The sequence below is a fragment of the Gopherus evgoodei genome, chromosome 7 (genome assembly GCF_007399415.2).
Source record: "Gopherus evgoodei ecotype Sinaloan lineage chromosome 7, rGopEvg1_v1.p, whole genome shotgun sequence".
Classification (NCBI taxonomy): domain Eukaryota; kingdom Metazoa; phylum Chordata; order Testudines; family Testudinidae; genus Gopherus; species Gopherus evgoodei.
In genome coordinates, this window is record NC_044328.1 from 130,561,346 (window position 1) to 130,589,004 (window position 27,659).

The 27,659-nt window shown below is 56.7% G+C and overlaps 1 protein-coding gene across 6 annotated transcripts; it reads right to left on the reverse strand.

Moving 5' to 3' along the window:
• Positions 1 to 8,347: 8,347 nt before the first annotated feature.
• Positions 8,348 to 26,767, reverse strand: IL17RC (interleukin 17 receptor C). 6 transcript variants are annotated; one of them, XM_030569746.1, is made up of 19 exons: positions 25,867 to 26,260; positions 23,390 to 23,411; positions 18,712 to 18,864; positions 17,602 to 17,676; positions 17,395 to 17,504; positions 16,916 to 17,027; positions 16,704 to 16,748; positions 15,916 to 16,046; positions 15,484 to 15,543; positions 15,055 to 15,109; positions 14,294 to 14,478; positions 14,063 to 14,113; positions 13,521 to 13,566; positions 13,294 to 13,415; positions 13,086 to 13,151; positions 12,953 to 13,010; positions 11,827 to 11,922; positions 10,177 to 10,215; positions 8,348 to 9,810 (listed from the first exon to the last, which is right to left on the reverse strand). In XM_030569746.1, the coding sequence occupies exons 1-19, from the start codon at positions 25,951 to 25,953 to the stop codon at positions 9,116 to 9,118; spliced, it is 2,208 nt and encodes a 735-aa protein (XP_030425606.1). In that variant the 5' UTR covers positions 25,954 to 26,260; the 3' UTR covers positions 8,348 to 9,115. The 6 variants fall into 6 exon arrangements, with proteins under 6 accessions (XP_030425606.1, XP_030425605.1, XP_030425608.1 ...); XM_030569745.1 differs by having other exon boundaries at positions 8,348 to 9,813; XM_030569748.1 differs by lacking the exon at positions 25,867 to 26,260 and adding an exon at positions 26,508 to 26,767 and having other exon boundaries at positions 8,348 to 9,813; positions 12,953 to 13,151.
• Positions 26,768 to 27,659: the final 892 nt, after the last annotated feature.

The window sequence follows — 27,659 nt, forward strand, 5'->3', positions numbered from 1 at the left end:
GGAGCTTTCCAAGATTCACTGTCCTTTAAGAGTCTCTTGATTAGGTACTTAACTTCAACATTCCTTTCTCCAGGAACTGACCAAATGCTCTACTAAGGTTATTTAGAAATCAAGCCAGTACACAAGCATTATTTATAACTTTGAATACAACAATGATACATGCATGCAGATAGGATTAATTGATTCAGTAGATCGTAACCTTTATATAGATATGTTACATAGATTCAGTAGATCATATTCCAGTTATGTCATATTCCCATAAAGCATTATGGGGTACAGCATCACGCTACCTAACAAAATGAAACATATCAAAGGAATTAATTTGTTTGCGGGTATCATCACACAGTCAATGATCGTAGGAGTTAGAAAAATGAAATGTCCATATCTTTCAGGATTTGAGAAGAGAAAGCAGAAGAAAGCTTGACAGAGAAGAAGAAAAGGGAAAAATAACTCTTCACAAATTTCTTCAGGCACAATCCAAGAAAAGAAAAGGCGGTGTATGAGGAATCCAAAATATTACCACATTCAGAAAACAATGTTATGGTTGTTGCAGAGGAAGAGAAGGAAATCCAGCCTCTTTGGCTATCTTTGGCTAGACAATGGAGAACACTGCTATAGCTGAGAAACTCGTACAGGCAAAAGAAATACTTGTGGCATCTTAGAGACTAACAAATTTATTTCAGCATGAGCTTTCGTGAGCTACAGCTCACTTCTTCGGATGCATAGAATGGAACACATAGACAGGAGATATTTATACATACAGAGAACATGAAAAGGTGGAAGTATGCATGCCAACAGGAAGAGTCTAATCAATTGAGATGAGCTATCGTCAGCAGGAGAAAAAAAAAAACTTTTGAAGTGATAATTAAGATGACCCATAGAAGGGGTGAGGAGAACTTAACATAGGGAAATAGATTCAATTAGTGTAATGACCCAACCATTCCCAGTCTCTGTTTAAGCCTGAGTTAATTGTATCTAATTTGCATATTAATTTGAGTTCAGCAGTCTCTCTTTGGAGTCTGTTTCTGAAGATTTTTTGTTGCAAAATTGCCACCTTCAAGTCTGTCAGTGAGTGGTTAGAGAGGTTGAAGTGTTCTCCCACTGGTTTTTTAATGTTATGATTCCTGATGTCAGATTTGTGTCCATTTATTCTTTTGCATATTGTTTTGTCCGGTTTGGCCAAGGTACATGGCAGAGGGGCATTGCTGGCACATGGCATATATCACGTTGGTAGATGTGCAAGTGAACGAGCCCCTACTCTTAAACCTGGTACAGTCAACTAGTCCTGCTGCTGTAGATGGGAATGACAAAAAATTACAGCATAGTATTAAACAGGAGGAGGAAAAATGGCGTAAAATAGTAACTTCTGTTGTTGACATGATTCTTTTCTTAGCAAAGAATAATCTGCCATTTCGTGGTAGCCATTCTACTGTTGATGACGACGACTGTGGGCTTTTCTTGTCAACACTGAAGCTTGTGGACAGGTACAATACTGAGGTGAAACCACCTCTAGAGATGGTAGCGCAGTGCAGAGAGTCTGGTCAAAGAATGCAGGCTCACTACCTGTCATGGCGTAGTCAGAATGATTTATTGAAATAGTGTGGGGAGAAAGTTTTAAACTCTATTCTTGAAGAGGTAAGAAAAAACTGATATTTCAGCATTGTTGTTGATGGTACACCTGGTGTTTCACACACAGAGCAATTTTTTTGCATCACATATCTGAGAATAAAAACTAAAGGAAATTGGGATGTACATGAAAGATTTGTTAAACTAGTAGCTTTTGAAAAGAAGACTGGCACAGATATAGCGGAACAAATAAAGAGGTTTTTAAATGAACATGACTTAGAACTATCTTGGTGCAGAGGGCAGGGATATGACAATGCCTCTAGCATGTCAGGAAAATTTCAGGGAGTAAAGACAAGAATTTTGGAAGAAAATGCCCAAGCCTATTTTTCTCCATGCAGCGCTCACATGCTGAACCTCTGTGGCGCCCACGCTATGGAAACCAGTGTAGAGAGAAAGACATATTTTGGAAATGTTCAGAAACTCTATAAACTATTTGCTCTTAGCCCTGCGAGATGGAAAATTTTGCAGCCCACTGCGAATATATCTCATCACTCTGTATCTAAAACTAGGTGGAACGCAAGAGTTGATGCTGTTCACTCCCTAATCACAAATCACACAGGCGTGCTGGAAAGTTTAATTAAAATTGAAGAGGAGCTTCATTTACCTCCTGAAATCCAGGCAGATGTTGATTGTTTGATTAAGTGGCTTAAGTCATTTGAATTTGTACTTCTTACTACAATATGGTTTAAAGAGCTTCAGTGTATTGACGATAAGAACAAGGTCCTACAAAGCCTCAAATTAACAATGGAAGAGGGAGCTAAACACGTGAGCAGCTTAGTCAAGGCAATTCAAACACTGAAAGATTCTTGGCCAGTTTTTGTTGAAGAAGCCAAACAAGTCGCTTCAAGCCTCGTCATTGACCCCAAAATGAAACATGACTCAAGGACCCGGAAGAACAAGCGAGACACAGGGGATGCAGGCTATATGTCTGACTGTCCTGATATTCAGTTCGAAGTACAGGTGACCTTCCCGACAATGGATTTGCTTCTATCAGAGCTAGGAGGTCTTGGTGAAAGAATGACTGAAGTCTCAAATTTATTTTCACCAATTTTGTGTCTACCAGATAAACTGGATGAATCTTCTATAGAAAATTGTGCTGACACTTTGGCCACACATATCCAAAAGACATGCAAAGAGAAGATCTTAAAGAGGAACTTAGAATCTTTTACAAAATAGAAGAAGATTCCAACTTAAGAGTTGATGGACATGTAACCTCTGCACTTACACTTCTTAATGCTCTCTTCAAAAACGGGTTAGAAAATGTGTTTCCACAGATTTGTATTTGTTTATGCCTACTAACAGTGTTGCCAGTGTCGGTAGCATCAGGAGAACATGCATTTAGTAAGCTAACATTGATTAAAAATCGTTTGCGTTTAGCCACTAGGAAAGAAACGCTGAACTATTTGCTCACTTTGAGCATAGAATATGAACTGGCCAAAGACATAAGTTTTGATGACATTATTAATGAGTTCGTCAAAATGAAAGCGAGGAAAAAATTTGCAGCTGTATAATTAATGTTCAGAACAATTTGTAAAAAAATGATTTCATAAGAAGCATTATTTAATTGCAAATGTATACATACCATTAAAGCATTTAATGTTTTTAAATAATGTATTTCGTGTATTTTCAAATTATTAAAAATTAATTTTTGAATGTATTTCACTGGTTATTTTTTACATTTCCAAATACATGTTACTATAGTATTGCAACTTTTTTTATGGAAGGGGCTCCCGAAATTGCTTTGCCCCAGGCCCCGACTCCTCTGGGCGGCCCTGCCTTGAATTTGTTACTGAACATGACTTTGATAAACCGTTTCAGTTATACATTGACATGGCTTCTAACCCAGCACAAGCTGTAGTGAGACAGAACCTAGGATGGGAAGCTTTTGAGATGCACTCAGCCATGTTTGTGTCATCCCTTCCTGCATCAATTTTGCATTGGGGTGTGACGTTATGAGTGTAATATAATCTCTCATTGAAAAGTAACACAGAGCCAGAAAGAGTTAATTAACTCACAGATTGACATGACTCATGGCCAACTTGTTAGGGAGATATGTAAATGAATAGAGCTTTGAAATGCAAGTCTGCATTGTTAGAGATAAAAGGGTAGATGTTTGCTCAGGTCTTGTGATGTAAACAAACAAGTCTTGTCTATTACTATGGCTTTGATTCAAAGATCAAAAAAGGAATATTAACATTTAGAAAGACACTTGAGGAAAATAGTATTATTGTCTATATGTCTTTTTGAAGGTTGTGGTAACCTGTATCTGAATTGTTTAATGGATAAATTACCCTGGCTAATTGCCATGATCAGCGGGGGCTCCAGGCATCAGCGCTCCAAGTGTGCAGGGGGGTGCCCTGCTGGTCCCTGCGAGGGCGACAGTCAGGCTGCCTTCGTCGACCTGCCTGCGGGAGGTCCCCAGTCCCACGAATTCAGTAGCAATTCAGCGGTGGGTACGTCCAAGCGGTGGGACCAGTGGACCTCCCACAGGCAAGCCACCGAATCCGCAGGACCGGGGACTTCCCGCAGGCAGCCACCGAAGGCTGCCTGACTGCCATGCTTGGGGCAGCAAAAAAGCTAGAGCCGCCCCTGGCCATGATGTTTGGAAGACAAAGTTAAGCCTATTGTTTTCTCAGGCCAAGAGGCTGCTTGAAATATATAAAAACCCTGGAACATGATCCTTCATCTCAGATCTGCTTTGGGTTTCAAGAAGGGGAAACCCTGAGCCATAAGGATTGAGATCCCCAGTCATTACTGGAGTCACTCTAAATATGGACATCAGGAATTTCCCTACATCCCCCTTTAATTTCCCTAACACTGCCTCCCCAGTTTTGTGAATTAGTTACATGCAGCGTTGCCAATTTAGCGATTGTTTGGAAATTTGAACTGAAATTGAAACAATACATACTTTAAAAGCATATAAAGTATATGATAAAATACGTGCATCTGAAAAAGTATAATAAATTTGAAAAGTATGAGCATAGACTAGCTTCCTAATACAGCTTTTGTTTTTATGATGATGTCAGTGCATTCATTTTGGTGATGTTGGCCAAATTATGATTTGTAAGCAAAGTCTAAATGAGCACTCCCTGACAGCTAATGATGAGCTAGGGCAGTGGTCCCCAACCTTTTCTGTGGGTCGGGCGCCGGACGACTAGCCACCGAGGACCGTGGCTGCCGGACAAGCAGTAGCTGAAATGCCGCCATGAAGCGGCAACGTCAACAGGTGTCACTGCCGAAATGTCACCATGAAGGAGCGTCATTGAGAGGTGTCACCACCAAAATTTGGCGGGATTTCAGAGGTACTGCTTCTTGACATTGACACTTCTTGGCAGCATTTTGGTGGCTGCTTGTCCAACGGCTAGTAGGTGGGCGCACATGGATGCCGCACCGCGTTGGGGACCCCTGAGCTAGGGGCTGGAGGAAAAGGCTTCAGGACCAGATTGTATTTACATTCACACCTAATCTACCTAGGTATCCAGCAAACAGAGCTGTGTTGCCCAAGTGATAGATTTTGGCTGGGGTTGGGTTACAGATCACTTGAGTGCGGGGTGGGGGGTAATGTAATGTTGTTGTTCTTATTGTATGAGTAAAGGGCAGTAGAACTGTACTTAGCCTGTGCTGATTGAGGGCATCAAGAGAGAGGGTGGGGACAGGTGTTTTGCTTGATGGTCTGCCTGAGTCACAAGTACTATTTGACCTGCCCCCTCCCCTGTTTAAAGACAGAGCTGATTAGGCTCCATAGAGAGTCTTTTGTTTTGTTAAGTGACCACTACAGCTGAAATCACTGACAATCAGGTCTAAGTGCTTAGACCAGCTGTGGGACAGCGTTTCTGTGGAAGAGACAGCCTAGACTGCACTAGCAGCGAGGCCCCCCCCACCCCAAGAGCTCAGCTGAAATCACTGAGAGCTGGTGGGACCTCAAGAGACCAACTCGCAGAGGTCACAGTGGCAGGTGGCAGCAGGAGGTGATGGTGCAGGCAACAGAGCAATGGAGTGAACGGTGGCACAATGAACAACAGTGGCCAGAGCGAACAGTGAGCAGCTGGAGGAACGAGCAAGGTGCTTTCTTGCCTCCCACTTGGGAGCTGAACTCTGAGTTTCTACTGACCAAGGACAATGCAGGTGAGTGTTAATGAGCCTGTTAAGAAGGCTGGAGACACAACACAGTTCATGCGAACAAACATGGCTGTGGCATCCTACTTTCTATTTAAGCAAAAGATACCACTCACTACAGACTGGAGGCCAATGTTAAGGGCATTGTCACTTGTTCATCCTGACGTTGAACACTGGTTCCGAACAAGACCAGCAAATGCTCACTGTCTTTCTGCAAGAAACTCAACTGACTGGCTAGAAGCATGTGGTGCAAGAGTGAAAGACGCCACAGTTGAAAAAGGGAAGACTTCTCTCACCCCATTCAAAATATTTGCATACCTGGCTGATGAATGCACCGATGCAAATGGGCATCAAGTCATTGTGAATGTTATCTTGATGTCAGGGGTAGGCCAGTAGATGCATTTCTAGATGTTTGAGTTACAGAAGACACATCAGCTGCATCAGAGCCATAACAAGGAATTTTTGTGCCCAAGGCAAGGGCCAGCTCCAGGCTCTTTGGCAGCAATTCGGTGGCGGATGCCTGAGTCCCTCTCAGAGAAAAGGGCCCACCGCTGAATTGCCGCCAAAGAGTGAATGAAGCAGCAGTGGCAATTTGGCAGCAGGTCCTTCCTTCCGAGAGGGACTCGGGGACTCACCGCCGAATTGCCACCAAAGAAGTGGTGGTGGTAGAGCTGCCGCCAAAGCATCGCCAATCGTGGTAGAGCTGTGCCCCTATACTTTGCGCACCCGAGGCAAGTGCCTCACTCCTTCGCCCTTGTTACGGCGCTGGGCTACATCTGTGACAACCCTCATCTTAGAAGAGTTAAATGCTTGTCAATTGGACCCCAAACAGATGGCTACTTGTGCATTGGATGGTGCTGCAAACTTCTCTGGAAGACATGGTGGAGTACAAGCTTTGCTCAGAGAAAAGTGTAACCCTAATCTCTCCTATACACACTGCAGAGGCCATCTACTCTAACTAGTGCTAGTATGAGCTGCAGACTCTTCAAAGGACATTTTAAAAGCTATACATTTAATGTCTTCATTATATTATTTTTTCAGCAAGAGTCCAAAAAGACTGAATATCTTGGAAAATACAGAAGATATGCTGGGACTGAAGTTCAAATTAGTCCAACCTGGGAAAACCCTCTGGCTTTCTCATGAGTGTTCCTTGGCTGTTGTCCTAAAATTACTCCAGACGTTATTACTGGCTTTGGAAAGCATCTAACAAGATGGGATGGATCGAAGTAGTGACGCTAGTGGATTACTTTTGCTACTACAGTCAGAGAAGACTATTGCCATTCTCTCTCTCGTAAGTCTACTGTTGAAACCACAATGCCATCCAGGCATCTGCTACATTAGGAGATCTTTGTCCAGCAACAGAAGCTACATTTGGATCAATCAGAGAGCTATCCATTGAACAAGTACTGGAAGAAGCAAAGACTTCAGTCAGAAGTTGACTAATGAAGACATTTATATTGAATCCTTAAGTGAAGAGGACAAGAAGTGTTTGTTAAGAGAACTGAAAAAGTGCACAGACTTGATTCTTAAAAATCTACAGCAGCGACTTCTAGATTCTATTCAACCTCTATGTTGCTTTTACAGATCCCTGTTCTGGAAAACACCAACAGCTGAGTGGAGTGATGCACTAGCAGCAATGGGGCTGCCATGTACTCAGGACAGAACAGAGAATTTGCACGTAGAGTGGAATATCCTACAATGAATGAAGATTTGACTTCAACTTCTTTTTATAGTGGTTTGACCCGCTCTTTATGCCATGCTTCCTGGGCTGAAAGAAGTCGGAATTCATCTCTTACTACTCCCAGTCACAGCAGCTACAGTTGAATGTTCTTCTTCATTATTGAACAGAATTTTGTGTTCTGAAAGAAGTCGCCTTCTGCCTGATCATGTGAATGAACTAATGAGCAAATCAATTGAAGGAACGGATGTACTGGACACACAAGAAGCCATCAAAGATGAGTGTATTGCATTTAAGAAGTTCATTAACAGAGTTGTGCAAAATTATAACAAGAAACCAAGAAGGATGTCGATGTCGTGCTTCATAAAAGGCTTGAGTAGCCAACGTTAATTTGTGTGATGTTTTGAGAATGAGTTAAATCAAATAAAATGGTCATGAAACAGTTTTCAATTTTTACTGTGGTGCCATACAGCCCCCCTTCACCCTCAGTGTCTCACCTCTCATCGGTCCTGACCCCCCCACCCCATAATTTCGAACAGCCCCCCTAATTTCAATTCCTGGGGAAAACACTGATGGACATTGGACTATAACATATGGAATATATTCAAGATGCAGTGCAGGGAGGTCTAGGTTGGATATTAGGAAACACTATTTCACTAGGAGGGTGGTGAAGCACTGGAATGGGTTCCCTAGGGAGGTGGTGGAATCGCCTTCCTTAGGGGTTTTTAAGGCCCGGCTGACAAAGCCCTGGCTGGGATGATTTAGTTGGGGTTGGTCCTGCTTTAAGCAGGGGGTTGGACTAGATACCTCCTGAGGTCTCTTCCAACCCTGATATTCTATGATTCTATCACTATTTCTAAAAGAACTTTTGGCAACTACAAACTCACCATCTCTGCTATGGATCTGGACCTCAATAAATTTAACTCTCTCTCTCTTTTCTTTTTTAATAAATTTTAGTTTAGTTAATAAGAATTGGCTATAAGCATGTATTGTGGGTAAGTTATCATTTGACCTGGCTATGTGGCTGATCTGTTGGGGTTGGAAGAACCTTTTCTTTTATATGATGAAATAAGATTTTCAGAATTTATCACCACCATATGTTTGATGCGTGCGTCTGGAAAGAGGCCTGAGGCTAGATACTTTAAGGGAATTGCATTGCTGGGACTTCTGAGTAACCAGAGGGGTAACACAGAGGCTGTTTTGGGCTGGTTGGTAAACCTAAGTATTAGAATATCCATCAGCGTTTAGGGTTTGTCTGCCCCATTCTGTTTGCAGTTCACCCTGAGTGACCTCAGCTGGCTCCCACGGGCACGGGTGTCACAGCTGGGCCCCCGCCTGACCTGCCCCAGCCTTGCCTCACTCGTGACCAGGCCCCAGCTACTTGCTTCTAGCCCGGAGCCCAGGAAACACCCACATACCATTAGAAAAATAACCAGCCTTTATTGAGAGTGTGGGGCAGTGACCCGCAGAGCCCACCGCAGGGCAGGGGACAGGCCCTGCCAGCATATGCTTCAGCCAGGTGCCAGTGGAGTCTTTCCCTCCGTGCCCAGCCCAGCTGGTGCAGAGACAGTGGCAGACACACTCTGGCTTGGCAGGAGAACATAAGAACAGCCCCACTTGGTCAGGCCAAAGGTCCATCTAGCCCAGTATCCTGTCTACCGATAGCGCCCAGAGTCTCAGTGGACAGAGTCGCAGTCACGTGGAGCCCATGGGTGGAGAGAGCTCCCCAGCCTCACTCTTTGCACCCATCGGTATCTGTCTGCTCCCAGGAAGGGCGGACGCCTGTGGTGGGCAGTGCCCATCGGGTTCCTGCAGTTGGCACTCTTTGATGGCGCGCTGCAGGCTGTCGCTGATCCACAGGGAGTGCTTCTTCAGGCCGCTTTTCTGCTCCCTGCCTGCAGCAGTGCCAGCCAGTGCCAGGAGGAAGGTGGGCAGCTGGGAGGGCAGCATGAAGATGGGCACGGAGCGGAAGAGCTCCGGAATGTCAGCCGGCTGGAGGAGATCCTCAAAACAGGCTACCAGGTACCGGCCCCCAGCCTTGCCAGCCAGGAAATCCGGGAGGATGCAGTTGAGGGAGGCCGAGAAGGCGCTGTACGGATCATCCTGGGGCAGCAGTTCCCCCGGCTTCCAGAGCAGCCACTCCGTGCACTTGGCAACGGCGCCCCTGGAGAACAGCAGGACCACTGTGCCACCCTCCTGTAGGAGCCGCAGCCGCTGGGCATGGAACCACTGCATGGGGCCAATGGCACAGAGCTCGGCCCGGCTCCACAGCTCCATTGACACCACCAGCTGCAGCCGTGTCAGGGCGCAGGCCAGGGTGCTCACCAGCTGCTCAAAGCCGGCGTGGTCGGGCGAGTAGAGGATCAGGATGCGCCGGCCCCGCAGCAGGCCTGCTGGGACAGAGAGAGCCATTAGCACTCAGAACCAGGCTGGGCAGAGCCATGGAGCGGCCAGGGAAGGCTAGACAGGCTGCGTGTGGCCCAGCAGCCCAGTCGCCACCCCTTGCCTGGCCCCGTGCTCTGCTCTCTCAGGCTCTGGCAGCTCTGCCTGGCAGGGACAGAGCCCTGGGCAGAGGGCCCTGCCCGCACCCCAGGCCTAAGTGTGAGGGCATGTGTTCCCAGCTGCAGCATCCCAGCCTGGAGAGCTGCATCCGGGCTCCTGCTCCTCCTCACTCTTCTGGCCTTGGCCCTCAAGTGACCTGGGGCTCAGCACCCCACTCAGACCTGCCACAGGGCAGCCTCTCCCCAAGCACTCACCCCCAGAGCTATAATCCTCCTTCAGCATCTTCAGCCACCCTGGGAGATGAAAGGGGAAGACATAGTGAGTTAGCAGGTCAGGCACTGGTCCCGCACCCACCCTAGCAGAGCCAGGCCCACTCAGAAATAGGTGGAGCAAACCCCAGCTCTGTCTAAGGCATGTGTTAGATCGGGGGGGACACTTGCCTCACGGTCAGTGCTACCCCAGTGTGCCAGTGTGCTGCTCGGAGGCCTGTGCTCTCGAAGGGGGCTCAGTAGGGGGCGCTCTCCCCCACCAGGCAGTGCTGGCCCCAGTGGGGCACTAGGGGGCCTGTGCTCTCGGACAGGGGCTCAGAAGGGGGCGCTCTCCCCCACCAGGCAGTGCTGGCCCCAGTGGGGCACTAGGGGGCCTGTGCTCTCGGACAGGGGCTCAGTAGGGGGCGCTCTCCCCCACCAGGCAGTGCTGGCCCCAGTGGGGCACTAGGCGGCCTGTGCTCTCGGAGGGGGCTCAGTAGGGGGCGCTCTCCCCACCAGGCAGTGCTGGCCCCAGTGGGGCACTAGGGGGCCTGTGCTCTCGGAGGGGGGCTCAGTAGGGGGCGCTCTCCCCCACCAGGCAGTGCTGGCCCCAGTGGGGCACTAGGGGGCCTGTGCTCTCGAAGGGGGGCTCAGTAGGGGGCGCTCTCCCCACCAGGCAGTGCTGGCCCCAGTGGGGCACTAAGGGGCCTGTGCTCTCGGAGGGGGGCTCAGTAGGGGGCGCTCTCCCCCACCAGGCAGTGCTGGCCCCAGTGGGGCACTAGGGGGCCTGTGCTCTCGGACGGGGGCTCAGTAGGGGGCGCTCTCCCCACCAGGCAGTGCTGGCCCCAGTGGGGCACTAGGGGGCCTGTGCTCTCGAAGGGGGCTCAGTAGGGGGCGCTCTCCCCCACCAGGCAGTGCTGGCCCCAGTGGGGCACTAGGGGGCCTGTGCTCTCAGAGGGGGCTCAGTAGGGGGCGCTCTCCCCACCAGGCAGTGCTGGCCCCAGTGGGGCACTAGGGGGCCTGTGCTCTCGGAGGGGGGCTCAGTAGGGGGCGCTCTGCCCCACCAGGCAGTGCTGGCCCCAGTGGGGCACTAGGGGGCCTGTGCTCTCGGAGGGGGGCTCAGTAGGGGGCGCTCTCCCCCACCAGGCAGTGCTGGCCCCAGTGGGGCACTAGGGGGCCTGTGCTCTCGGAGGGGGGCTCAGTAGGGGGCGCTCTCCCCCACCAGGCAGTGCTGGCCCCAGTGGGGCACTAGGGGGCCTGTGCTCTCGGACAGGGGCTCAGTAGGGGGCGCTCTCCCCACCAGGCAGTGCTGGCCCCAGTGGGGCACTAGGGGGCCTGTGCTCTCGAAGGGGGCTCGGTAGGGGGTGCTCTCCCCACCAGGCAGTGCTGGCCCCAGTGGGGCACTAGGGGGCCTGTGCTCTCGAAGGGGGGCTCAGTAGGGGGCGCTCTGCCCCACCAGGCAGTGCTGGCCCCAGTGGGGCACTAGGGGGCCTGTGCTCTCGGACAGGGGGCTCAGTAAGGGGGCGCTCTCCCCCACCAGGCAGTGCTGGCCCCAGTGCCCCACACGACCCTAGGGCTCGGTGGAGAAGGGGACTTGGCAGTGCAGGGAGAGGGGAGGGCAGGGCACCCCATGGGAAGGGGGTGGGGAGTTCTCACCTTTCAGATTTTCCTTCTTGAGCAGGAGCAGAAGCAGGATGCAGAAGGTGCTGAGGAGAACTCCCATCCAAGCCAGCGCCCAGCGGGCCCGCAGATCTGCCAGGACACAGGGGTTAGGGTTGCCAGGTGTCCAGTTTTCGACAGGAATGTCCAGTCAAAAAGGGACCGTGGCGGCTCTGGTCGGTACCACGGACTGGGCCATTAAAAGTCTGGTCAGTGGGGCTGACAGGCTCCCTAACTGGCTCCACGGGGGTCCCCGAAACTGGTGACACATTCCCTCAGCTCCTAGAGAGAGGCATTGCCAGGGAGGCTCCGCGCACTGCCCCTGCCCTGAGTGCCGGCTCCGCAGCTCCCACTGGCCAGGAACCACAGCCAATGGGAGCTGCGGGGGCGGTGCCTGTGGGCAGAGGCAGCATGCACCAAGCAGAGCCACCTGGCTGAGTTTCTGCCTAGGAGCCAAGGGAGATGTCACCACTTCCAGGGAGCCCCGAGGTAAGCACCACTCAGAGCCCACACCCTTCACGTCCTCCTGAACCACAAGCCCCTGCCCCATCCGGATGAAAATAAGCAAGGGAGTGAGGGTGGGGGAGTACAAGAGACGGGGGAGGGGGTGGAGTAAGTGTGTTTGGTTTTGTGCGATGAGAAAGTTGGCAACCCTAACAGGGGCAGGTGGTGCTCAGGGCACGGGGGTGGGAGGGGTTAGGGCTAGGGCCCCTGGTGGCAGCGAATTATCCCAAGGCGGGCTCAAAAGACACACTCTGGGCAGGGCAGGGCTTCGGCCTGGCAGCTCAGCAGCTTTCCCTGCTCTCTCTAGAATCGCCGCGGCCCAGGGAGTGCCTGGCCATGGGCTGGCATCTTGCCTAAGGCCCTCCTCTAAGCCCTGCCCCTACCAGGGAGCTGCACTCCATCCCTCCCTCCCAACAGAGCCACTAGGAGCCCCTTTCACGAGGCAGGTGGGAAGGCTGGTTTCTGCCATCTCCCTGTGGGCTGGGGGTCCAGCATCCCCCTTCCCCCGCACTGGGCCCATGGGTCCAGCACCAGTGGTTGAGCGCCAGCCAGCATTGTTCAGCTCCAGAGCCAGGCTGCTGCCTGCCCGCCCCCACCCCCCGTCCCCCAACATACTCACACTTCTCCAGCGAGCAGGCCCAGCCGGTGCCCACCAGGCTGCCTTCAGCAGGCCAGATCTGTGGAGACAGCTGCCCATTACTGGCCCATCTACACCCATGGGTGTGACAATACCGCCCCCCCATGGCACTGACCTGCAGACACTGCCCCGACTGCACATCCCATCGCAGCTGCTGCTCCAGGGCCCCCACCCCAACTCCCTGCAAAGGAGGCAAAGGGTGAGAATGGTACAGGAGCTGCTGGGGCCGCAGCCTGCAGGCAGGGCCTGGGGAGGGGGTCCCTGCGGGCACTGCCCGGGGCTCCTGCCCTCCAAGGAGCCACATAGGGCAAGGGGCCCCTCACCATACAGGTGGAGCTGCCTAGTGGAACGCAGGTGCCTCGCTCCACGGCACAGAGCAACATGTTCCCCTGTGGGTCCCTGGTCTCCATCAGCAAGAAGTCAGCCGGCTGGCCCCGCATAGCACCTAGGGCAGAGGAGAGGCTGAGGGGGCACCAGGATCAGGGGAACCCCAGCCCAGATGGCTCCCCTTAGAGAGGAGATGGTGTCAGCATCCCAGCGTGGCACTCACCTTCCTGCAGGCACTGCATGAGCTGGACCTGCCCAACACTCCACACCTGGAGAGAAAACAGAGCAACTAGTCTGGGTGAGGGAAAGGTGTGAACTGAGGGGGCAGGGCATAAACCCGGGACAGGGAAGCAGCTCTGAGGGCACCCAGGGAGTCCTGGCCTAGCCCGGAGGGAGCAGGAACACGGCACCCTGGCCCTATGGCACTGCTGGGGGGTCCTGGCCCGGCCCGGAGGGAGCGGGAACGCAGCACTCTGGCCCTATGGTGCTGCTGGGGGGGCCTGGCCCGGAGGGAGCGGAAACGCGGCACCCTGGCCCTATGGCGCTCCTGGGGGGTCACGGCCTGGCCCGGAGGGAGCGGAAATGCAGCACCCCAGCCCTATGGCTCTGCTGGGGGGTCCCAGCCCGGCCCAGAGGGAGTAGGAATGTGGTGCCCCGGCTCTATGGCTCTGCTGGGGGGTCCCGGCCCGGCCCAGAGGGAGTGGGAATGTGGCGCCCCGGCTCTATGGTGCTGCCAGCTGGTACCCCCTGCCCAGGGTCTCCTACCTGGACACACAGGTTCGGATGAGACTGCAACGTCCCAAATTCGTGGAGACTCTGCAAGGAGGAGGGAGGGGACATGACATGCCAACCTCAGCCCCCGAGCACACACTGCTCCACCCCGCCTCTGCTCCTGCCCCCCGATGCGCATCCCCCACCCCTCCACCTCCCCTTCCCCATCCCTCCCCCAAAAGACTGCCCCCTTCTCCACCAGCCCCAGCCAGCAGAACTACTCACAGGCACGGTGACGGCCTGGCGCAAGTGGGGCAGCTCATGGCAGGGCCCGGCCCTCTTCAGCCTCCAGCAGGGCACAAGCTCCGCTGGCACCACGCATGGCACCGACACGGAGCAGCTTAGCCTCTCCCCAGTGAGATGCAGCTTCAGCTGGGCCTGTGCCCATAGCCGGGTCCACGCCGCAGGGTCTGCAACAGCCATGGGGCAAAGGGCTCAGCCCATCCCAGGCACACCCCTCACCCACTCGCCTGCAGTTCCCCACTCCCTCTCGCTGCCAGCAGTGCCAGCCTGCTTTACACAGGAGACAGCCTGGCACAGGTCACTACTCTGCCCACTATCTGACCCTGACTGCCCAGGGCCCCCCAACACCCACCCAGAGCCCCTCAACACCCGCCCAGAGCCCAACACCCACCCAGCTCACAGATATAACCCCTGCCCAGAGCCCCCCAACACCCACCCAGCTCACAGATATAACCCCTGCCCAGAGCCCCCCAACACCCACTCAGCTCACAGATATAACCCCTGCCCAGAGCCCCCCAACACCCACTCAGCTCACAGATATAACCCCTGCCGAGAGCCCCCCAATACCCACCCAGAGCCCCCCAACACCCGCCCAGCTCACAGATATGACCCCCCCACACACACACACACAGCGCACAGACAACCCAGATCCCCGCAACTTCCCATCCCGGCACATGGACAGGAGCCCTGCCCCCCAGCACACCCCTCCCTGAGACAGGTGTAGATGACTGTGGCCTAGTTACCCTGAGTGAAGGGGCAGCGGCTGATCCTGGGGGGGTCCGGGATATCTGGCCAGACCTGGGCAAGAAACAGTGTGTGGCAGCACAAAGTGATCTCACCCAACACCCTGGGAACAGCACCCCTGCTGGGGTCCCCACTCCGCTGTGGGGAATCCCTGGGCTCTCAGTTACCCCTGCTGGGGCCCCCACTCCACCCTGGGGAATCCCTGGGCTCTCAGTTACCCCTGCTGGGCCCCCCACTCCGCCCTGGGGAACCCCTGGGTTCTCAGTGCCCCCACCCTGGGCACAGCACCCCCCGATGGGCCCCCCACTCTGCCCTGGGGAACCCCTGGGCTCTCAGAGCCCCCACCCTGGGCACAGCACCCCTGTTCCTCCCATAAGTGCCTGCCAAGTGCCAGGCCCATGGGGAGCAGCTCCCAGCCCAGGCCCTACCTGCAGACAGAGGCAGGGCAGCAGCTGGGCGGAGGGCAGGCTGAAGTTCTGAGTACCCCTCTGCAGACAGGAAAGAGGAGACATTGGTCACCTGCCACCCAGTCTAGCCAACTCCTCGCTGCCATGCAACTGCAGCGCCACAAAGTGCCCCCATGGCACAGAGCAGGAAACTGAAGGAAGGGCTCAGCACAGGCTGCTGGGGCAGAACCCAGGAGTCATGGCTCCCAGCCCCTGGATCTAAGCTCTCGACCCCACTCCCCTCCCATGGAGAGCTACAGGGAATAAAGGCCAGAGTGCTGCTGGGGGCCCGCGGGGAGGTTGTGGGCTGGGCATTGGGGAGGTCCAGAGGAGTGGGGCGGGGCGTGAAGGGCACAGGGGACAGGGTACAAAGTGGATAGGGAAGAAGGACTCTGGGGCCAGCCCCTCACTCACCTCTGTCCTGAGTCCTTTGAGTTCAAGTGTCTGGTTCCAATAGAACCACACAATGAAGTTCTGCTCCACGGGCACGTCCTGCAACTGCACCACCACGTGCTCTGTCCCCACGGAGACCTGCAGCCTGGGCACTGCCATGGGACAATGAGTGAGACCCCCAGCCCAGCAAGTCCCTGCCCCGTGGACCTCCTCACTGTCCCAGGGACCCCCAGCCCAGCAAGCCCTGCCCCAGGTACCTTCTCACTGCCCCAGGGACCCCCAGCCCAGCGAGCCCTGCCCCAGGGACCTCCTCACTGCCCCAGGGACCCCCAGCCCAGCGAGCCCTGCCCCAGGGACCTCCTCACTGCCCCAGGGACCTCCTCACTGCCCCAGGGACCCCTCACTGCCCCAGGGACCCCCAGCCCAGCGAGCCCTGCCCCAGGGACCTCCTCACTGCCCCAGGGACCCCCAGCCCAGCGAGCCCTGCCCCAGGGACCTCCTCACTGCCCCAGGGACCCCTCACTGCCCCAGGGACCCCCAGCCCAGAGAGGCCCTGCCCCAGGGACCCTCCTCCTCACTCACTGCCCAGCCAGGGCCTCAGTGGGTGACCCCCGAGCTCTCTGTGCCCAGCTTCCCCTGGGTGGAGGGGCTGGAACTGACCCAGCTGCCAGGCCCAGGGGGCCACGTGAGACAGCCCCACAGCAATGGGCTGTGTGGGGGCGGGTGTCTGGCTCCCACAGACGCTCAGGAAGGGGGGCCCATTAGGCAGTTGGTGACACCCGCATGAATCGGGCGTCACAAGCTCCTACCTTGGCACTGCCGGATGGCAGCCTGTGCTGCAGGCCAGGAACAGTCTGGGGGGAAGACAGTGCAGGGGTTAGCAGGGGCCACAGACAGCTCTGGGGACAGGGGGAGGTGGAAAAGGGCAGGGAGAGGGGCCAGCAGCAGGTTACCAATCCTGTAATCCCTCTGCTCCAGGCCTGGGGGCTGTGCAACACTGGCACTGTGGTCAGGCACTCACCGGGCACACGGTGCGTCTGGCTCAGCACCTCCCGGTACCGGGGACTCGTGTAGGACGTGACGTGCAGCTCCCCTCGCAGGGCTGCCTCAAAGCAATGAAACCACATGGAGCCCTGGGGGAGCAGAGGTCATTCAGCCGAGGGGGTCCAGCCCAGCCCCCCATCCCAGGGTACCAGGGGTTACTCAGGCAGAGGAGCCCAAAAGGCCCAACCCCCAGTGGGGGCCAGAGTTCTGTCAGTCAGGGGGCCCAGCCCCTCCCCCCCCGGGGGGCCAGGCATCATCACTGAGGGGGGCCCAGCCCAGCCCCTCCCCCCCGGGGGGCCAAGGGTCACTCAGCCAAGGGGGCCCAGCCCAGCCCCCCCCCATCTCTCCTGCGGCCTGGACGTGATGCCCATTCAGTCCCTACTGGGGAGCCGAGCACGTCCCCCAGGGTCTGGGTCAGTCCGTCTCCCCAAGGCCCCACAGGACTGGGCCACATACCACGGTGTTGCTGGGCTGTGCCAGAGCACGGGGCAGCTGGACCTCGATGGCGACACAGCGGGAAGAGGGATACGTCCGCACCGAGAGCAGCACCCAGCTTCGCAGCGGCCCTGGGAGAGCAGGGAGCAAAGGGAGACGTGAGTGGCAGGCAGGGGCCTTGTGGGCAGGGAGAGGGGCACGGGGTCGGTGCTGCCCGGAGGCCCTCACCACTGTCCTGATGCTGCAGGGCATCCATCCCAGGTCCGTCTCGGGTCCCCTCACCTGCCACTTCCTCCCGGGGCCCTGAAACAGAAACAGCCACTCACCAGGCTGTGCCACACAGACAGTGGGGCAGCGTGTGCCCAGAGTGGGCCCCAGCCAGCCGCGCTCACACCTCTGGCACCTGGTGCCCAGCCCCAACCCCCTGACCGACCAAGAGCAGACGTGCCTGGCTGGCTCAGCACAGGCCCAGCTGAGGGGCCCAGGGCACTGCACTAAGGCAAGGGAAATGATACTCCTGCCTCCACCCTGCCCCTGGGGGGGACAGCCCCAAGCCACTGGCACTCTCATACCTGGGGGGCACAGGAATTGGGTAGAACTGGGCTCTGGGGCTGCCTTTCTGCCTGTGATGAAGTGGAGATTTTCCCTTGTTATGCTGTATGTGAGTCTTACTGTTTTGCATGCATGCTGTGCGTGCCTCAGTTTCCCTGTGTATTGCACCAATGTCTGGGTGGCGGGAATAAGTGTGTGTGACTTGTGGGGGCTACTCCAGCTGCCTGCAGGGATGCTATGGCCGCCCCTTCGTAACCTGAGACACAGGAGGGGGATGTGACCAGGTGACTCTTGGCCCGGGAAGCCAAGTGAAACAAAGGTCGGAGGAGGAGCAATAGGCTGATTTCTGTGCTAACGAGCTCTGCCCTTCGCCGTGATCCTGTCATTTAATAACCCTGCTGTTTCCCCGGCTGGCTGAGAGTCCCGTCTGCCTGCGGAGCGGGGGGGGCAGGGCCCTCTGGCTGCCCCAGGACCCCACCCGGGTGACTCGCTGCGGGAAGCGCACGGAGGGGCAGGGGATGCTGGATGCTCTGAGCTCAGACCCAGGAAGGTGGAAGCTGTGGGAGCTTCTTGCCCTGGGGACCGTCTGCTCCGAGAGAGGAGGCTCCCCAGAGTCCTGCCCAGCTTCATAGGGAGCAGAGCCAGCATTGCCCATGGGCTTCGTAGAGAGCAGAGCCAGCATCGCCCAGGCCCCCCAGGGCAGAGTCAGCATCGCCCACCAGCTTCGTAGGGAGCAGAGCCAGCATCGCCCAGGGACTCCGTGATACTGCTCCAACCCACTCTCACCCAGCACAGCTAGCTGCAGCTTGACCTGCACGCAGGGGGAGCAGTCAGACTCTGCTGCGCAGTGCAGCACAGACTCCATTGTCATTTGGGTTGGCACCAGGACTGGACCAGAGGCCAGCCCCACAGCCCCAGGGCTGCACAGCACATCGTCCTCTGCAGAGGAGAGAAAAAAACATTTATTCTGACACATCCCACCCCACAACATGAGCAGACCTGGCACCGGGCAGACCCTCAGCGGGCATGGAGTGGGGCAGCTGGACAATGGGCACTTTGCCCCCCTCCAGCAGGTGTGGGAGCTGTGACAAGGTGGGGATTGTCTGTAACACTGTTATGAACTGTGTGACTGTGCCCGGCCCCTTGGCATCACTGCCCTGCAGGTGCAGAAAAATTAAAATGCTGCTCCTCGGGCACTGCAGGAGATGGGAGGGTAGCTGGCTGGGGCATGGGAATGGAGCATCACGGACTAGCTGGCACCGACCCATAACCACAGAGGACTGGAAAAGACCACGGGAGCCCCACAGCCTGAATGAGAGAGAGCTGCCAGTGGGATGCTCAGGAGGCTGGACACACGAACTCAGGGGTTGGCAGCAGGCCAGTGGGAAGAACGGGGCTCCCAGAGTCATGGGTCTTTTACCTGGGACTAGACATAGAATATCAGGATTCGGAAGGGACCTCAGAAGGTCATCTAGTCCCACCCCCTGCTCAAAGCAGGACCAGTCCCCAACTAAATCATCCCAGCCAGGGCTTTGTCAAGCCTGATCTTAAAAACATCTAAGGAAGGAGATTCCACCACCTCCCTAGGGAACCCATTCCAGTGCTTCACCACCCTCCTAGGGAAAAAGTTTTTCCTAATATCCAACCTAAACCTCCCCCACTGCAACTTGAGACCATTGCTCCTTGCTTCTGTCATCTGCTACCACTGAGAACAGCCGAGCTCCATCCTCTTTAGAACCCCCTTTCAGGTAGTTGAAAGCAGCTATCAAATTCTGGAATTCTGACCAACAGGGAGGAATTGGTAGCGAACCTGTAGGTCAGGGCCCATAGGGAAATCAGAGGAATAAAGGAGTTCGGGAGAGGCACAAACACACCATGACAGGCTGTCCTGATGGAAAGGGAAGGGTAGGGAGACTATTCGGAGGCCAGTATGACCTGACAATCAACAAGGAATCCTACAGAAGCAGAAACACGAACCACTTGCTCAGGAGAAGTAAAAAGAAAAACACAAGTGTGCAGGGACAAAATCTGAACGGCCAAGGCACAAAATGAGTTACACTAGCAAGGGGCATAACAGGCAAGAAGAAAAGATACTATAAATACATTGGGGAAAGAGCAAGACAAGGAAAAGTGCAGGTGTTCTGCTTAGGAAGGGAGGAGAGCTAATAACTGACGACATCAAGAAAGTTGAGGTGTTTCATGCTTATTTTGCTTCAATTATCATTAAAAAGGCTAATGGTGACCAGATACTCAACACAACCAGAGGAAGGAATGCAAGTCAAAATAAGGAAAGAACAGGTGAAGGAACATTTAGAGAAGTTAGATGTATTCACCTCAGCAGGGCTGGATGAAATTCACCCTGGGATACTTAAGGAACTAGCTGAAGCAGTTATCTCTGAGTACTCCTGGAGGATGGGTCATGACCCAGAACATGGGAGAAGGGCAAACATAGCACCTCTCTTTAAAAAGGGGAACAAAGTGGACCCAGGGAATTACAGACCAGTCAGCTGAACTTCGATACCTGGAAAGATACTGGAACAAATGATTGAATAATCAACTTGTAAGAAGCTAGAGCAGGCCTGCACAACACGTAAAGCGGTGAGGGCCACATTACTCCAAAGAAAACAGCTGAGGGCCAAAACCCCCCAGCCCCCAGAAACACCACGCCCCAGCACTGCCCAGCCCTGCAGAAACAAACCCTCCTTCCCCAGCGCCACCCCACCAAAACAGCTGTGGGCCAAAAAGGAAGGTTGGGGGTGGGGAGGTGATACTTGATTTTAAATCAACCAGGGGCTCCCAGCTGAAGAGGTGGCTGGGAGCCCTCAGGGTCAAATTAAAGGGCCCGGGGCTCTGGCTGGGGGAAACCGGAGTTTTGCGGGACTGGGGCAGGGATTTAAAGGGCCCAGAGCTCCTGCCGCTGAGGGGAGCCTGAGCCCTTTAAATTCCAGCCCCAGCCCATCCGCTGGAGCCGCGGCCAGGATTCAAAGGGCTCTGGGCTGCTTGCAGCCAGAGGGAGCCCTGAGCCCTTTAAATCTCAGCTGCTGCCAGGATTCAAAGGGCTCTGGGCTGCCTGTGGCAGCGGGGAGCCCTGAGCCCTTTAAACCTCAGCCACGGCCGGGAATCTCTGCAGGCAGCCCAGAGCCCTTTGAAACCCGGCCGTGGCTGGGATTAAAAGGGCTCTGGGCTCCCCGCCGCTGCGGGCAGCCCATAGCCCTATGAATCCCGGCCGTGGCTGAGATTTAAAGGGGCTCTGGGCTCCCCTACTTCCACTGCCCCAGCCCTGTAAATAGCTGCGGGAGCCCTGGGGAAGTGGTGGGGCTCCATGGGCTATTTAAAGGACCAGGGCGGCAGAGGTAGCTGTAACCCCAGCCCCCGCTACCCCAGTGCTCTGGGGGCTATTTAAAGAGCCTGGGGCTCCTCTGCTTCTACCACCCCAGCCCTTTAAATAGCCATGGGAACCCTGGGGCTCCAGGCCCGGGGCGGTAGAAGCGATGGGAGCCCTGGACTTTTTAAATAGCCTCCAGAGCCTCACAGCCCTACCCCAGGGCTCCAGCACTGGGGGTCTGGTGGCAATTTAAAGGGCCTGGGGCTCCAGCCACTGCTGGGAAACCCAGGCCTTTTAAATTGCCCCCTGGGGAAGCTGGGCCACCCCGGTACAGCGCACTGGCTTTTGCTGGTACACCGTACTGGGGCTTGGGCGTGGGGCCCTCTTAAGGGTGGGGCCGATTCAGGGGAATTGGTTGAATTGGCCTAAAACCGGTCCTGGCAGCTGGGATTTAAAGGGCTCTGGGCTCCCCGCCGCCGCAGGCAGCCCAGAGCCTTTTGAATCCCGGACATGGCTGGGATTTAAAGGGCTCTGGGCTCCCCGTGGCTGCTGGCAGCCCAGAGCCCTATGAATCCCGGCCGCAGCTGAGATTTAAAGAGCTCTGAGCTCCCCACCACGGCTGGCAGCCCAGAGCCTTTTGAATCCCGGCCGTGGCTGGGATTTAAAGGGCTCTGGGCTCCCAGCTGCTGCATGCAGCCCAGAGCCCTTTGATTCCCAGCCGCGGGCCACACAGTGAGCATCCGCGGGCCGCATGTTGTGCAGGCCTGAGCTAGAGGATAATAGGGTTATAAGGAACAGCCAGCATGGATCTATCAAGGACAACTCATGCCAACCCAACCTAATTTCCTTCTCAGACAGGGCTACTGGTCTAGTGGATGTGGGGGGGAAGCTGTAAATATGGTGTACCTAGATTTTAGTCAGGCTTTTGACACAGTCCCACCTGGCAGCCTCATGAGCAAACTAAGGGAATGTGGGCCACAGCAGAGTTTTCAAACTTTTTTCATTTATAGACCTCTAAAAAATGTCAAATGGAGGTGCGGACCCCTTTGGAAATCTTAGACAGTCTGCAGACCCCCAGGGGTCCACAGACCACAGGTTGAAAACCACTGGACTAGATGAAAATATAAGGTGAGTGCAAAACTGGTTGGAAGCCTGTACTCAAAGAGTAGTTATCAATGGTTTGCTGTCAAACTGGAAGGCTGTATCTAGTAAGAATATAACAATGGCCATACTGGGTCAGATGGTGACCAAAGGTCCATCTAGCCCAGTATCCTGTCTTGTGACAGTGGCCCATGCCAGGTGCCCCAGAGGGAATGAACAGAACAGGGAATCACCAAATGAATCACCAGCTCTGGGGGCTGCACTGTAGGGCAGATGTGGACAAACTGGAGACAATCCTGGGAGAGCAGCACAAATGATGAAAGGTTTAGAAAACCTGCCCTGGGAGGAAAGGTTTAAAACCAGGGCCTGTTTAGTCTGGAGAGACGAGGACTGAGGGGGACCTGAGAACAGTCTTCACGTCTGTTAAGGGCTGTTCTGAATAGGACGGAGATTGAATGTTCTCCATGTCCACGGAAGGCAGGACAAGAAGTGATGGGCTGAATCTGCAGCCAGGGAGATCTCGGGTAGATATTCGGAAACCCTTTCTCCCTCTCAGGGGAGCTAAGCTCTGCAATAGGCTTCCAGGGGCGGCTGTGGGATCCCTGTCACTGGAGGGTTTTGAGCACAGGTTGGACAACCCTCCGCCCGGGATGATCCAGGGTTACGTGGCCCTGCCCCAGCACAAGGGCTGGACTTCACTAGTTGCCCTTCCAAGGTCTTTTCCAGGCCAACATTTCTCTGATTTCTATTAACTCTGTGACAGGGCATGGCTGGGCACCGGGGACCCATTGAGTGGGGGCTGGGCACTGGGGATCCCCAGACCCATTAAGCGGGAGGTTTCCACTGTGCTTGAAGGACAGGCTGTGGGAGCCTAGTGAGCCTGGGGACCCAGACACCAGGGTCACGTGCCCCACCTGTGGACAGAGCATGGCCAGACCCCTGCTGTGGGGGGAGGGGGGATTCCACCTGTCCACCCACCCACGTTTCCCCAGAAACAGCGCTGTAGCCGCCTGTCGGACAAAGCAATATGGTACTTACCCAGCAGCCGGCAGGACAGGCCCTGCAGGAGAAGGAGGAAAGATCAGGGAGAAGCCAAGTCCTCCCCATTCACATACTGACCCCGCTGCATGGAGCCCCCCTCAGCCAGCGCCCTGCCCCCACAGCGCCCCCTGCTGGGAGCCCCCCCACAGCACCCCTGCTGGGAGCTTCCCCCCCATCCAACACCCTGCCCTGCCTCCACAGCACCCACTGCTGGGAGCCCCCATAGTCAGTGCCTCGCCCCGCCCCCACAGCGCCCCCTGCTGAGAACCCCCATAGTCAGTGCCCTGCCCCACCCCCACAGCGCCCCCTGTTGGGAGCCCCCCCCCACAGCCAGCGCCCTGCCCCACCCCCACAGCACCCCCTGCTAGGAGCTCCCCAGAGCCAGGGCCCTGCCCCGCCCCCACAGCGCCCTCTGCTGGGAGGCCCCCCCACAGCGCCCCCTGCTGGGAGCCCCCCCCACAGCCAGCGGCCTGCCCCGCCCCCACAGCGCCCTCTGCTGGGAGGCCCCCCCACAGCACCCCCTGCTGGGAGGCCCCATAGTCAGTGCCCTGCCTCGCCCCCACAGCGCCCCCTGCTGGGAGCCCCCATAGTCAGCGCCCTGCCCCGCCCCCACAGCGCCCCCTGCTAGGAGCTCCCCAGAGCCAGGGCCCTGCCCCGCCCCCACAGCGCCCTCTGCTGGGAGGCCCCATAGTCAGTGCCCTGCCTCGCCCCCACAGCGCCCCCTGCTGAGAACCCCCATAGTCAGCGCCCTGCTCCACCCCCACAGCGCCCCCTGCTGGGAGCCCCCCCCACAGTCAGCGCCCTGCCCCACCCCCACAGCGCCCCCTGCTGGGAGCTCCCCAGAGCCAGGGCCCTGCCCCGCCCCCACAGCGCCCCCTGCTGGGAGCCCCCCCCCACAGCCAGCGCCCTGCCCCGCCACCACAGCGCCCTCTGCTGGGAGGCCCCCCCACAGCGCCCCCTGCTGGGAGCCCCCATAGTCAGTGCCCTGCCCCACCCCCACAGCGCCCCCTGCTGGGAGCCCCCATAGTCAGTGCCCTGCCCCACCCCCACAGCGCCCCCTGCTGGGAGGCCGCACAGCCAGCGCCCTACCCCGCCACCACAGCGCCCCCTGCTGGGAGCCCCCCCCCACAGCCAGCGCCCTGCCCCACCCCCACAGCGCCCCCTGCTGGGAGCCCCCATAGTCAGTGCCCTGCCCCACCCCCACAGCGCCCCCTGCTGGGAGCCCCCATAGTCAGCGCCCTGCCCTGCCCCCACAGTGTCCCGTGCTAGGAGAGGCCAGGGCTGCATTAGTCAGCCTCCCTCAGGCCTCCCTCATTCCAGCAGTGGCTCCAGGGGATACAGACCTCCTGGGCACTCTCTGCCCGGCTCTGGGGGGGCCAGACCAGGGGTCAGCGTTGCCCACGCTGTGTAATGCAGCAGAGCAGGGCACCAAGCCCAGTGGCCCGGCCTGGCCCAGCCCCCGCTGGCTCTCCCCGGCCTGTAAGCAGGGTGCTGCAGCCCGGAGCCCGGCCCCTCGTCCCACTGCGCCTGCTGGCCCCGTCTCCATGGCCACAGGCACCAGGCCAGGGTTTATGGCTTCAACACACAGAGCTGCCAGGCCCGACTGGTTTGTTAGTTGAGCAAACAGCAGCGCTGAGGCCCACGCCCAGCTCTCCCTGTCTGACGCACTGCACTGCATCGGGGACTCACCCTCCCTGCCGGTCCCCAGTGCCGGGGCAGGGCGCCCCCTCCAGCCATGATGGGGGGCCAGGCCCTCGTCACACTCATCACCTGCTCAGAGAGGCCGAAGGGGCTCCCCCAGGGCCCACTGAGGCCTGCAGAGCCCCCTGTCCGGTTCTGCCCAAGCCAGGCCCCTCCACCTCCCTGCCTCCTCCCCCCCCATTGCCCCGTCCCCTCCAGCTCTTGTGCCCCAGCCCAGGGCTGAGCGATCCTGCCACTCTCACCACAGCGGGAGGGCAAGCGGCGTGGCGTTCTCTTGGCAGGTGCTTTGGGGGTAGATTGGCTCTGGGTACCCCCAGGACAGGCCAGCTCCAGGGCACAGCTTGTCCCATCCCAGTCCCCAAACCCTTGACACCAGCTGGTGGGACACAGACCCACTCAACCCAATTGCTGCTGGGGTATCTGTCCCCAGGCAGGGCACCCCCCTGGGAACTGCCCTTCCCTGCCACCCTGCTGCCAGGAGAGGGACCCTCTGCGGCGGCCTCCCAGCCAGGGGCTGGACTGGGGCATGGTCGGAGCAGGGGGAGGCCAAGGCCGTGCCAGGCAGGTGGGCCAGTTACCAGTGTAAACAGAGACCAACACCTGCAGGCCCCTGGGCCGGGGTGCAACCAGGGCTTGAGGCTGGGTGTTGTCAGGGGGAGCAGCACTATCTTTACTCAACAGCCCCCAACCCGCCTGCGCCCCATCAGTGGCCCCCCACGGCAGAGCCGCCTCCTGAGCAGCAGTGGGGAGCCCCAATCCCAGCTCATACACACCTGGGAGCAGCTGACAGAGCCCGGGAGGGCATGGAGCCCCGTTCTGGGCAGGAGCAGCAGGAAGAGCCCTAACCCCGCAGCCTGCATCTCCTGGGCCTGCGGGGTCAGAGCCAGCGCCAGGGGCTGTTCCTGCCAGCCATGAGCGGCTCCAGCGGGGAGCCCCTTCCCTTGCAGAAGCCAGCACCCAGCTCAGGCCTCCCTTCAGGCCAGGCTGCAGCGACAGCAACTAGGTCCTGGGTCCTCCAGGGAGTAGCCAGCCCCCAAAACAAGAGCACCTGACTCAGGGCTTCCCACTCAGCCCCCAGCCCCACCCAGGTACCGGGCAGAGGGGACTGGCATAGTCAGCACAGCCCTGGGATCCCAGCTGGTTGAACTCAGCTCAGTGCTCTGGTCTGTGCTGCACTGCACTGCACTGCACTGCACACTGCCCCAGTCCCAGCCCTGCCCTTTCCCCTCCCCTTCCCGAGCCTCAGGCTGCCAGGCAAAGGGCAGGTGGGTTCAAACCCAGCTTCCTGCTGCTGCTCCCACACACCTGGGTCCTAGTGCAGCCGCCAGGAGCAGGGCGGGCCAGCCAGGTGCACACAGGCTGGATTGAGTTCATGGGTAACCAAGGGTTGTGGAGGAGGAACAACGTCTCTTACCTGCGCTTCCTCTGTTGTGAGGGACAGAAGCGTCAGAGCTTTTCCTCAGGGCTGGGAGAGGGGCTGTGGGGTCCCAGGTACACATGGGGAAAGGGATTGTTTGTCTTGAGCAGTTAACAGGGATTTCCAGGGTCCATTCCAGGGAAGCACACAGTTAACTTCATCCATCCTGCCCCCAGTCACAGGAGGAGGAAGGGGGGAAGCAGCTGGGGGCGGTTGTTAGTGGGTTACAGGCTGTCGTAATAAGCAGAGTCATTTGGTTTTGGGATAATTGCAACCTCCTTGTCCCGCTGAGCTCTCACTTCCTGCAGCCAGTCGGGGACCGGGGGGAGGGTTACTGGAGGGGGCATGGCCTTACTGCTTTTAAATGATCAGAAGTTTGAGACCCGGACACTAAACAAGAGTCCTAAGCTGATGCTCCCCTGTGGTCTTTTTACGTCCTAGCCACCCTCCAGCCATTTTCAGAGGCACTCTAAAGCCCTGCAATGCTACCAAAGCTGTGTTAGGGAGGGGGCAGGGAGAGGCCAGGACCTGAGTCCCACTGTCTATGCTTCCAGTGGCTCCCCTGTGAGCCTGTCTCCCTGCACAGCAGTGCCGCCCAAACCCTTTGGGCACAGACCCCCTAGAACAATGGCATCGGGTCAAGTCATCTCACACTCAGGCTGCTGAACTTGTGACTGGTTTCTCTCCACCTCTGAATCTGGTGTAGGAGAAAGTGGTGCTCGCCAATGTCCCACTTCAGAGGTTCCCGAGCCTGCTGTAGCCTGTGCAACCGCAGTGATTAGCTACAGCATCCGTATCCGTGCAGCTGAGGAAGCTCCTTCGCTCCCTCCCATCTGTGGGTAGCAGAGGCCTGCTCCAGGCGACACAGAGCAACATGCTCCACCGTGCATTGCCCTAGACGTGCAAGTGTCTACACAGGAACTGGTCGTCCCCCTGCCCCCAATGGAAGGGTCCTGTTACGCCTCCCAGGGCTGGCTCCAGGCCCCAGCTCAGCAAGCAGGTGCTTGGGGCAGCCAAGGGGAAGGGGCAGCATGTCAGGCTCTTTGGCAGCAATTCGGCGGCGAGTCCCTCAGTCCCTCTCAGAGGGAAGGACCTGCCACAGAATTGCCACTGAAGAAGAAAGCGACGCGGTGGAGCTGCCGTGAAGTG

What these genes read in the sequence shown, in the direction of transcription:
- IL17RC (XM_030569743.1), bottom strand. Translation starts at nt 25,953, where the DNA reads ATGCAGGCTGCGGGGTTAGGGCTCTTCCTGCTGCTCCTGCCCAGAACG. An exon ending in CCAGACGCACCGTGTGCCCG is followed by an intron (nt 16,749 to 16,915) that starts GTGAGTGCCTGA and finishes TCTTCCCCCCAG; the next exon opens with ACTGTTCCTGGCCTGCAGCA. An exon ending in TGCCCTGCCTCTGTCTGCAG is followed by an intron (nt 15,110 to 15,483) that starts GTAGGGCCTGGG and finishes TTTCTTGCCCAG; the next exon opens with GTCTGGCCAGATATCCCGGA.